The sequence below is a fragment of the Bison bison genome, unplaced genomic scaffold (genome assembly GCF_000754665.1).
Source record: "Bison bison bison isolate TAMUID 2011002044 unplaced genomic scaffold, Bison_UMD1.0 scf7180017864472, whole genome shotgun sequence".
Lineage (NCBI taxonomy): Eukaryota > Metazoa > Chordata > Mammalia > Artiodactyla > Bovidae > Bison > Bison bison.
Genome location: NW_011495033.1, coordinates 12,728,149 through 12,740,529, shown reverse-complemented (window position 1 = coordinate 12,740,529; position 12,381 = coordinate 12,728,149). Strand labels below are relative to the sequence as shown.

The 12,381-nt window shown below is 36.3% G+C and overlaps 1 protein-coding gene across 1 annotated transcript in view; it reads left to right on the top strand.

The window, feature by feature from the left end:
* Positions 1-12,381, top strand: part of BRIP1 (BRCA1 interacting protein C-terminal helicase 1) — a 179,296-nt gene that overhangs the window by 112,238 nt on the left and 54,677 nt on the right. The window contains 2 exon segments of the mRNA XM_010861591.1: positions 7,443-7,602; positions 8,560-8,681. Coding sequence (XP_010859893.1) covers positions 7,443-7,602; positions 8,560-8,681 — 282 coding nt within the window.

Genomic DNA, 12,381 nt, shown 5'->3' with positions numbered 1-12,381 from the left:
CCATGATCTTCATTTTCTGAATGTTGAGCTTCAAGACAACTTTTTCACTCTCCTCTTTCACTTTCATCAAGAGGCTCTTTAGTTCTTCTTCACTTTCTGCCATAAGGGTGGTGTCATCTGCATATCTGAGGTTATTGATATTTCTCCTGGAAATCTTTTGATTCCAGCTTGTGCTTCATCCAGCCCTGGGTTTCTCATGATATACTCTGCATATAATTTAAATAAGCAGGGTGACAATATACAGCCTTGACGAACTCCTTTTCCTATTTGGAACCAGTCTATTGTTCCATGTCCAGTTCTGACTGTTGCTTCCTGACCTGCATACACGTTTCTCAAGAGGCAGGTCAGGTGGTCTGGTATTCCCATCTCTTTCAGAATTTTCCAGTTTATTGTGATCCACACAGTCAAAGGCTTTGGCATAGTCTACCAGCTTATTATAAAGGGTATTATAAAAGATGCAGTTGACTAGCCAGATGAAGTATATAGGGTGAGGTCTAGAAGAGGTGTGAGCATAGGAGCTTCTGTCTCCACAGAACTGAGGTATCTACCCTCTGGTATGTGAATACATTCACCAACCCAGAAGCTCTCTGAGCTTCATTCTTTTTGGTTTTATGCAGGTTTCGTTAGCCAGCAGTGTTGGCTAAATCATCGGGCATTGGCAGTTAACTCAGCCTATAGCCCCTTTCTCCTCCCTGGAGGTTGGAAGTAGGTTGGAATTTTCATATACCTGGTTCATCAAAAGGATTCCTGACTATTCCAGCCTGTATAGCGTGTGTATGTATGTGTGAGTGTGTGAGTGAGTGTGTGTGTGTGTGTGTGTGTGTAAGCTTCCCTACACCAGCATTCATTTCTTGGATGCCAGCAGGATGTCCAAGAATTCAATTCCGTTCTGACACTGTACACCCAGAGATAGAATCAGACTCCACAGATAAAGGGCTCAGAACCACAAGGCCACCCTCCACATCCTACAGTAGTCTCACGCCCAGGTTGTTACCTATACTTTTGACAGACTGGCTGTAAACCAGAGGTTCCCACTACCCACTCTTTGGGGTTAATAATTTGCTAGAGTAGCCCACAGAATTCAGGAAAACCCGTTTACTCACTGGATTACAAATTTATTATAAAAGGATATTAAAGGATATCAGTCAGTAGCCAGATGGAGCAATACACAGTACAGGGTCCCAACAGCAGAGGGAGTGGGACTGAAGTGATGGGCTCCATAGACAACTAACCCTATCCTGAGCTGCTTTTCAAAAGTAACCTCATTAACATAACACAAGACATCTTTATCATTCTCAACACTTGGGAAATTCCAAGGATTTGGGGAGCTGAGCCAGGAATGGTAGATGAAGACCAAATATGTATATATATAGGTTATCTGAATGACCAAATGTGTATTTTTCTTGTAAATCACAATATCACAGTTCTGCTGGCAATCAGCTGTTGTCCTCAGGTTGCCTGGGGACTGTCCAAACGTCAGGTGTGGTTGAAGGGACTTGCTATGAATAAATTTTCTAACCTTTATATATGACTCTGGAGCTATTTCAGAAACTGAGAACCGAAGATGCCCCTAATAGTTCTTATTGCTCAGGAAATTCCAAGAGTTTTAGAAGCTCTGTGCCAAGAACAGGAACAAATCCAAATATATATATATGTATTTATATTTCTTTTATAAATCAGCATCACACACTGCTTCCTCAATATGTCAGTCTGAGCATCTATTTGTAATCTTTCCTCCCAGTCTTGGCCCTTTTCCAGTGTTGCCTTAAAGAGTGAAAGGTACTGCAATTTATATTTGGACTAATCAGGTAATCTGGACTAAATATTTGGACTAATCAGGGGGTGTCTATGAGCCTTCTTCTCTCTTTCCTATTATCTCCAATCTAATATCCATGACAAATTGGGATTTACTCCTGGAATGTAAGCATTGTTCAACATCTGACAATCAATTAATATAATACACATTAATAAAATGAAAAAAAATGATCATTTTACATTGTGATTTTACATGCTGTAAAATATGTTATAAGGTATAATTCTTTTGGTATGTTGCTGAACTTTGCTAGTATAGGTTGAAGTTTTTGCATTGATATTTGTAAGGAATATTGGTCTATAGTTTATTTTTTGCCTATAGTGTCTTTGTTTGCCTTTTGTATCAGGGTAAGGCTGGCCTCTAGAATGGGTCAGGAAATGTTCTCTTTTTTCATTCTCTTGGAAGAGTGTGAGAAGGATTGATACTAATTCTTTAATATTTGATGGAATTCATCAGTGAAACCACCTGATCTAGGGATTTTCTTTGTTGGAAGGTTTTTGATTACTGATTCAAACTCCTTACTTGTTATAAGTCAACTCAGATTTTCTATTCATGATTCAGTTTTTTGAGATTGTGTATTTATAGGAATTTGTCCATTATGTCTTGATTATTATTCAATTTGGTAGCATACAATTGTTCATAGTATTATGATCCTTTTTATTTCTATAAAGTTGGTGGTAATGTCTCCACTTTCTTGTGTGGTTTGAGTAATGTGAGTCATCTTTTTTTTTTTTTTTTTAGTCAGTCTAGCTAGAGATTTGTCAATTTTGTTGATCTTCAAAGAATGAACGTTCATTCCTCTATTTTTTTTTTCTGTTCTCTATTTCATTTCTTTTTTCTTCTAACTTTTGGCTTAATTTGCTGTACTGTAAAATGCAGTTAGGTATTAATTTGAGGTCTTTTTAATGTTTGCATTTACAGCTAAAATATCTTTCATAGCACAGTTTCACTGTGTCTTGTAAGTTATATTTGTATTTTTGTTTTGATGTGTCCAAAGGTATTTTCTAATTTTCCTTGTAATTTCTGATTTTATCCAATGATTGTTTAAAAGTGTGTTTATATTGTATAGCACAGGGAATTACAGCAATTATCCTGTAATAATTCATAATGGAATATAATCTACAAAAATATTGAATCCCTCTTCTCTACACAAGAAACCAACATAATATTGTAAATCAACTGTACTTTAATTTTTAAAAAGTGTGTTGTTTAATTTTCATTTTTGTGTGAATTTTACAGTTTTCTTTCTGTTGTTGATTTCTATTTCCACCTCATTGTAGTCGGAAAAAACACTGAATCCTTTTAAAATGTGCTTTGTGTTGTGGCCTAACCTGTGATCTGTCCTAGAGGATGTTTTTACACACAACTGAGACGAATGTGTATTTTGCTTTGTTAGATGGAGTGTTCTGTATATGTCTATTAGCTCTAATTAGTTTATGGTATTTTTCAAGTTCTCTTTTTCTTGTTGAATTTCTATCTGGTTGTTTTGTTCATTGTTGACATTGGAATGTTGAAGTTTGTTACTATTATAATAGAACTATTTGTTTCTCTCTGTTCTGTTAATTTTTTGTTTTGTATGTGTTCTGAGGCTCTGTTCTTATGCGTTTGTATGTTTATAATTGTATCTTCATGAATTGATGCTTTTTTGATATATAATATTCTTTGTCTCTAACAATTTTTTACTTAAATCCCACTTTTTATGGCTGTGTTTTATTTTCCAGCATCTTTTTTATTTCAACTGAAGGACTCCCCCTAGTATTTCTTGTAAGGGATCTCATGGTGATGAACTCCCCCAGTTTTTGTAATTCTGGGAAAGTTTCTCTCTCCTCCTCCCCCTCACCTCCTCTTATCCTCCTCCTCTTCCTATTCTTTCTGCATTTTGAGGGCCAATTTTTTTCTTTCAGCACTTTGAATATATTATCCCATTCCCTTCTTGTTTTGCTCTTGCTACTTTCAAAATTCTGTCTGTCTTTGATTTTTTGACAATTTGTTTATAATATGTCTCAGTGTAACCTTCTTTGGATTCACCCTTTGTGGTGTCTGTTGGCTTCTTGAACCTGGATATCCATTCTCCCCTACCAGATATGAGAAGTTTCTGGCTACTAATTCTTTAAATAAACTTTGTACCTTTCTCTCAGTTTGTTTTTTTTGCCTTCTGTGTATATTTGTCTATTTGAGGGTGTCTTGTAAATCCCCCAGGCTTTCTTGACTCTATTTCATTCTCTTTTCTTTATATTTGTCTGACTAGATTATTTAAATGACCTGTGTTTTAGTTCACTGATTCTTTATTTTGATTGACTATGACTGCTGTTGAATCCCTCTGGTGAACTTTTTATGTCAGTTACTGTATTCTTCAGCTCCAAAATTTCTGTTTTGCTCTGTTTTATATTTTCTGTTTCTTTTTTTAAAATTCTCATTTTATTCATGTATCATTTCCCTGAGCTTGTTGAGCATCTTTATGATGGTTGCTTTAAATTCTTCATCAGGTAAATCATATACCTCCATTCTTTATGGCTGATTTTCTGGAATTTATTTTGTTCCTTTGATTGGGTTATTTCCTCCTGTTTCTTCATTCCATGTGATTTTGGGTTTGTATCTACCCATTTAAAACAACAGCCACCTCTCCCAGTCTTTTATGGGCTGGTTCTGTACAGGGAAAGATCTTCACCAGTTCCAGTTGTAGATTCTGCAGGCCTCTCAAACCTTTTCTGTGGATGTTCCTTCTCTTAACTTGTGTGTGTAGATTCCTGATTAGAAGGATTTTTCAGTTTCTTTTTAATTGTGATATTCACAACTTATTTATAAACTTGTGGCCATTTTCATTGTCCATAAATTTCTGAAGTTCTTAGAATCCAAAATCAGTGGATAGAATGTCTTTTATAGTTATCCATTGTAGCAAATTTTGAAATATTGCATATATCACACCTGCTTTGAAATTTTTCTAAGCTTTTGTAAACAAATATTTCTAAATCATTTATAACCTTTTGATATTCTGAATTCTGTTCTGCATAATGGAGGAAAAATCCCTGCTGGATTTTGGGGGGAAATTTCTACTTTGATCCAATTTCCTTTTTATTTCTCAGATTTTTCTTTGTAAAGAGATGTTAATCTATTAAAATGGAATATATTTTGGAATCATCAACTTAATGGTCTTCCTTAAGTAAAGTAAAAGTGAAAGTGAAGTCAGTCAGTAAAATGCTGTGTGTTTCTCCAGATTTTGAATGTTCAAAACACTGGAGTTGTTATACTTTTGGATTCAAGGAATCAGAGGTGAAATATTATCTGTGTTTTCAGAAAACAGTATAGCACCATTGAATTTAATTCTATTAAGAATCAATAATTATGCAGATTCGTGATACTTTTCATCTGGTTTTACATCCTTGGGATATTTTTATGCTCTTCTAACTGAATTACAGCAGCTAAAAGAGACTAAGAATTTGCATGATGAGAAACTTTGATTCAGAAGGTGTACATTCAAAAAGTAAATTCTAATAGCCAAAGTAAAGAAGTTTTTTAAACTAATAATATCCCTGTTGTTTTTTACCTATTAACGTGGTGTTATGGGAAAATTTTATTCTTACTGATCAGAATACCCTGATCAATGTATAATATGCAATGAATTGTTTTACCAATTAGTGATTTTCTTAGTGTGTTCTAGTTGTTGGAATAAAATACTCCAGACCTGGTAGCTTATGAACAGTGGATCATATTTCTCATAGCCCTGCTGGAAGTCCCAGATTAGGGTGCCAGCATGGTTGGGTGAGGACCCTCTTCCTGTGGGGAGCCAGTTCTCTCTTGCTATGCCCTCGTGGTAGAAGGGGCAAAGGAACTCTGTGAGATGTCAAAAATAAGAGCAGTATCCCATTTGTGAAAGCTCCATGCTCATGACCAAATCACTTTTAAAGACCCCACTTCTAAATACTTTTAGCTTTAGAGATTAGGATTTCAACATAGGATTTTGGAGGGATACAAACATTTAGACCATAGCAGTGATTTGGACAGAGGAGCCTGGTGGGCTGCAGTCCATGAGGTCACTAGGAGTCGGATTCGACTGAGCGACTTCACTTTCACTTTTCACTTTCCTGCATTGGAGAAGGAAATGGGAACCCACTCCAGTGTTCTTGCCTGGAGAATCCCAGGGTCAGGGGAGCTTGTGGGCTGCCGTCTCTGGGGTTGCACAGAGTCGCACATGACTGAAGCGACTTAGCAGCAGCAGCAGTGATTTTTTTAAAAATTTGTTTTGTTGTCTTATTATTGTTTCCAAAAATAGATATGTTAAAATTCTGAGGAAATAAATCATCTTACAAAAATTAATTTTTGTTCTCTGGAGGTTTGAAGTAATTTCTTGATGCTTGCCTAGATTGTGACTTCCCTGGTAGCTCAGACGGTAAAGTATCTGCCTACAATGTGGGAGATCTGGGTTCGATCCTGGGTTGGGAGGATCCCCTGGAGAAGGAAGTGGCAACCCAATCCAGTACTCTTGCCTGGAAAATCCCATGGATGGAGGAGCCTGATAGGCTACAGTCCATGGGGTCATAAAGAGTTAGACACGGCTGAGAACCTTCACTTCACTCACTGCCTATATTGTAATAATTGGCCCATATTACATAGAACTCTTTGCATAAAACAAGTAAAACAGTTCAACTTAAGTCATAATAATCTCTACCACTGTTTTTTTTTTTAATTTATTTCAATTCTTATCTTTACTAACTTCTGCTTTCTTATTACCTTTATTCCATACCACATGTTTTGGATTATGGGTACGTTTTTTAATCATTCAGATCTAAAGATGTCATGAATTCTGTTGATTTCTTCTCTGTATGTTCTCTTTTGTTGTTATTTATTTTCTTTTTGCAGCTTTATTGAGATATAATTGGCATATAACCCATATGCTCTTTAAGAATATAATCTTTAGTGTTGAGTTTGTATGTTTGTTTTTTTCCACTAACTTTATGTTATTGACTTTTAATCTAAGTTTGTATTGTTGCTAGAATATGTGGTTAATCTGATATTCTTTGAAATTTGTTGAAAGTCCTTTTGTAATCTGTCATATGGTTGTTTTTGTAAATGTTCCATTTGTGCTTTTATGTTTTGTACTTGTTGGCTGCCTGAGGTTCTGTTTATATATTTGCTCAATTCAGTTTATCAGTGATGATCAAGTTTTCAAGCAGCGTGGCTGCCTATGTACTATGTAAAATGATCTTTAAAAATCTTCATTTAATTAAGGATATTAAGAACTTTACCTTAGATTTAGAGATAACTTAAAATTTATGAACTTCGAAGTAATTTTTTTCCTGCTTCTGAAATCCCCAAGATAGCAATGATAGACATAGTAGCAGTAGCAGCAGTAATGTTAGAAGCAATAATAATGATAACAGCAGCCATAGCAGCCACCATCCATGAAGCTCTTACTGTGTGCAGGGCCTCATTCAAAGCTTTCTAAATTGGTTAATGAATTTACCCAGTCACAGCTCTATGACATATAATTGTTTTCCTCATTTTTTAGACTAAAACACAAATGTTAATACTCTTGCCATAGTCATGTTGTAATCAGATTGTCTTTAAACAGATAAATATGTTTGTTCAGTTGGATACACAAGAAACTCAATGTTTTCTTTCCCCTTTTCAGTTATTAGAAAAGTTAAAAGAACGTTGGCTCTCTACTGGCTTATGGCATAATCTGGAGTTGGTGAAGACAGTCATTGTAGAACCACAGGGAGGAGAAAAAATTGATTTTGATGAATTACTGCAGATGTACTACGATGCAGTCAAGTACAAAGGAGAAAAAGGTAAATGGAAATTATTTGATAGTGAAAAAATTTTTTACCATAAAGTGACAAGTTGGTGCTGTTAGAATTGTATTTGTATTGCCTTTTTTTCAAAAATTATTTCTATAATCCTGAGTGAAAAGAAAATTAAGTTAAAGAAATTCTTCTGTTTGGAATTGTTCTCCTATGAGTACTTTCACTTGAAGATGCCAGTTCAGTTTTAAGAAATGGGATGCCTTCAGGTATTATCCTATAAACTTCTGTACACTACCTAAAATGTTTTGTCAAAGAAGATGGTAGAGTATGCATTAATATCTTCCTTACTACTAGTGGAAGGAGGTTACATTTTATGCAAAAATATACTTTGTGCTTATATTTAATTGCGTAAAATAAACATAACTGAAGGCTAAATTTCAAAGTTAGAAAATGCGCATAAAACATTTCACAGAAAGGGCTAATAATAATAACTTGTGAACAGTGAAACATCACAAAGATGCTATAACATAATTGTCAATATCCTTGTATGATAAGATTATGCACATTCTGTGTGTGTATGTTTTAAATACTTTGCAATATAATATTGATCTAATGATACAGAGTCCTTTAAATCCTTCTGATAACTTTACATTCTGGTGGTAAAGGTAGTGATCTCAATTTCAGATATTTTAAAGATGAAACAGTTGATTCACAATTGCTCAGTTCACATGCAGGTTATTACTCTGACATGGTTTTTCTATATAGTGTAACTGGGAGATACACAGTTTGTAAATTGATCCTACCATGTTGTGTCAAAATGTAATTTTGTTTTATTTGAAGACATTGAACTTTAAAAACTTTATCTTACAGTAGTTTTTAATTTTGAGTCTTTTTAATTTGATATTATAGTTAATAATCAGATCTTTTCAAAATGACAAGAATAAGACATTTTCTGGGAATCTTGATTATGCTTTTAAAAATGTTGATTTTCTGTTGCTTAAGATGGAGCCCTCCTGGTGGCAGTTTGTCGTGGTAAAGTGAGTGAGGGTCTGGATTTCTCAGATGATAATGCCCGCGCTGTCGTAACAATAGGAATTCCTTTTCCAAATGTGAAAGATCTTCAGGTAGGCCATCAAAGCCTTAGAAGTTGTATGTATCACAGAAGTTGTTTGTTTTGTGTAAAGTTAACTATACGTTTTTCTTGTATCCTCAGACATTCTATGTTAATGCTCTAGTGACTCAGAATGAGTGAGAAAGGTTTAGTAGATTTGGGTTTATTTTTAACCTGCACCATCTTTTACTCAAAACGAATGCTTTTCAAAGTATAGGACTGGATCAAGAGCATCAGTACCACTTGTGTCATCTGCATTATCAGTATCAAGTAAGGGAAATACATATTTGCAGGTTCCATCCAGTGCTCCTGAATCAGAAACTCTGGAGATAGACCCCAGCAATCTGTGTTTTATCAAACTCTGAGCCACAGACTGACAGAGAACCCCCCAGGGAATTCTAGGGCCCTTTCTTCTCTCTGATGCCATGTCTTGCCCTGCAGATTTCAGTGATTTTTGCTGCTACGAGTTCTGCTGTCTTCCACTTCAGCTCAGCAGGACCACCGAACTCTGCTTGTACTTCTGTGTTCTGCGCTATTGTTGAAAAATTATACCCAGAGGAGCACTGAGAGTCATGGAGTTCACCTAATGGATTTCCGTTGTCTCTGAGATTACAGTCTTATGCTGCCCTGTGTCTGCCCCGCTGAAAGCAGTTGCTTTATTTATTTTGTCCAATTTACAGTTACTTACAGTGGGAGGAATATTCCTAAGACAGTTATTCTGCGTTGGCCAGAAACAGGAGTTTTGTTTCACTATCACTGATTGTTCACTAAAAATTTTTGAAAACTATTTGTTGTAATAATTTGAATCCTAGGGTGATATTATTATCTTTACTGGGAAGAATTTTCTTTTATTGCTACAGGAATTTGAAGGTGCTAGGAATCTGAGACCAAGACTTAAGGTTTTCTGACTCTACTGAGTATAATCTGTATCCCTTTCAGGATGCAACCTGTTAGGATCTCATATTAAAGCAAGAATTCTTTCCCTCGGTAATTATCTTTTTCATTGATAATATTTTACTAGACATTTGGAATTACATAGTATTAACAATGTTAATATTTCTCAAGTTAGCTCCTATACTCTCCTAACCTCTGGTCCTCCTCAATATTTCTGAAAGTCCTCAAGGGATATTTAATCCTTTCAGTCTTCAGTAACTTTGTTGGCTTCCATTGCCTTTCTCCAGCCACAAGTGTTAGTACTGAAAGTTTTGATGACCGTTCATTAGGGCTCCTTTTCTAAAATGGCGAATGCTGCCTCTGACTAGTACTATGATGAAACAGTAGACATCTACTCAAGAAAACTGTTGGGTTCACCCTCAACGGCATTAATGCTCATTCCACTGAAGCTAAGTGCTGTTGATGGCACTGCTGTTAGCAGTGGTAGTCTTTTTTGAATGTCTTAACATTTTATCTTGAGTATATTTACAGTGTTATATTACTGTACAGATGCTGCTTTGTTTAAGCAGAAAGAATCCCACACTTTCTACCACACGTTCTTCCCATGTCTTAAATATAAATTTTTTCCCCTGCAACTAGCACTTTGACCTTTTGCTTGTATCGTCTTTCACTCTTGGACCTATATATGAGTCCTTGAGAGCTGGAAAAGGAGATAGCTTTATGGCTAATAACTGGGTTGTATTAAATATCACACTCACAAAGTAACAAGCCCTGAAAGGATTCACATCAAACTCATAATAGTGATTATGTATGAGAAGAGAAAGGAATGATTTTGGAGGTAGTTATCAGGGACCTTATTAACTAGTTAATATTAGCTACTAACTAGCTTAACTAGTTATCAGGGACTTTCCTGTCCCCAGTGACTTTAGCTTTTCCTATAATATTTGTTTTACTAAAAAACAAACTGAAAGAAAATATAGTGAGAACATAATTGTTTATTTTGTTATTCTTTGAAAAAAATCTTTAAAATTAAATAGTTTTTACTTGTGAAGAAAAAAAATGCATTTACCTTCTATTTTCTCTATCTTCTCTCACAACAGCTGTGATTCTAGGTGTTGTTTATTGCACCAGTCTTGGGCTTCTTAATGCTTTCTTTCCTCAGGATAAGTTCTTCCCAGGCAACATCTCAGTCTGTCATTGAAAAACAAAAAAAAGATACCGGTGACATGCTCTGACATTCTTCAGTCATGGTCTTGCTTGTCTGTGCTTATCTGAAATCCAATGGCTCTAGTTATATAAAACAGCAAAATCACAGAAGCTTCAGTGAGGTCTGCACAGGGAGGAGGAAGGTTATTCTAAAGTGGTTATTCTAAACCACCCCTAGTGGTTCCTAAAGGGGGCAAGTAGATGGACCCAAGAATAGTCTAAGCTGCAGGATCAAGGGACAGATGAAGAGGAAAAGTCTTTACTGGAAAGACTTGTAAGGGAAAGTGTATTTCTTGATGCTGTATTTCTGGGCCAGTCCTTCCTAACAAACAATTCTAAAATTCAGTGGCTTGAAACACCAGTCATTCACTGTGGGTCAACATCTATGAGGGTGGGGTGGGCAATAGATGATTTCAGCTGAGCTTAGTTGCCTTGCTATGGTTTGACAGCATAGGTTGAGTTCAACTGGATCAGCTCTGCTGTACATGTATCTCATCCTTTGTGAACCAACAGACCAGCCAAAACATGTTATCATTGCAGTGGCAGAGGTGCAGGAGGCAAGCTTGACTGTCTAAGCAGTTATCAAACACCTGCCTCTGTCACATTAGCTAACACGTCGCCTAAAGTATGTCACATGCACAAGCCCTAAGTCAGCAGTGGTTGGGGGTGGTGGTGGTGGATATTTTCCATTACATATGATAAAGGGCTAAGAATAAGGACTCCAAAATGAAGTCTTGGCCTTTAAAAAAAAAAAATAATAATAATTAAAGCATGTTTATGGCTTCCCAAAGCCTTTGACTGTGTGGATCGCACTTCTGAAAGAGATGGGAATACTAGACCACCTGACCTGCTTCTTGAGAAACCTATATGCAGGTCAGGAAGCAACAGTTAGAACTGGACATGGAACAACTGACTGGTTCCAAATAGGAAAAGGAGTACATCAAGGCTGTCCCTGCTTATTTAAATTATATGCAGAGTACATCGCGAGAAATGCTGGGCTGGAAGAAGCACAAGCTGGAATCAAGATTGCTGGTAGAAATATCAATAACCTCAGATATGCAGATGACACCACCCTTGTGGCAGAAAGTGAAGAGGAACTAAAAAGCCTCTTGGTGAACGTGAAAGTGGAGAGTGAAAAAGTTGGTTTAAAGCTCAACATTCAGAAAATGAAGATCATGGCGTCCACTTCATGGGAAATAGATGGGGAAACAGTGGAAACAGTGTCAGACTTTATTTTTTTGGGCTCCAAAATCACTGCAGATGGTGATTGCAGCCATGAAATTAAAAGACGCTTACTCCTTGGAAGGAGGATTATGACCAACCTAGATAGCATATTCAAAAGCAGAGACATTACTTTGCCAACAAAGGTCCATCTAGTCAAGGCTATGGTTTTTCCTGTGGTCATGTATGGATGTGAGAGTTGGACTGTGAAGAAAGCTGAGCGCCAAAGAATTGATGCTTTTGAACTGTGGTGTTGGAGAAGACTCTTGAGAGTCCCTTGGACTGCAAGGAGATCCAACCAGTCCATTCTAAAGGAGATCAGTCCTGAGTGTTCATTGGAAGGACTGATGCTAAAGCTGAAACTCCAGTACTTTGGCCACCTCATGCAAAGG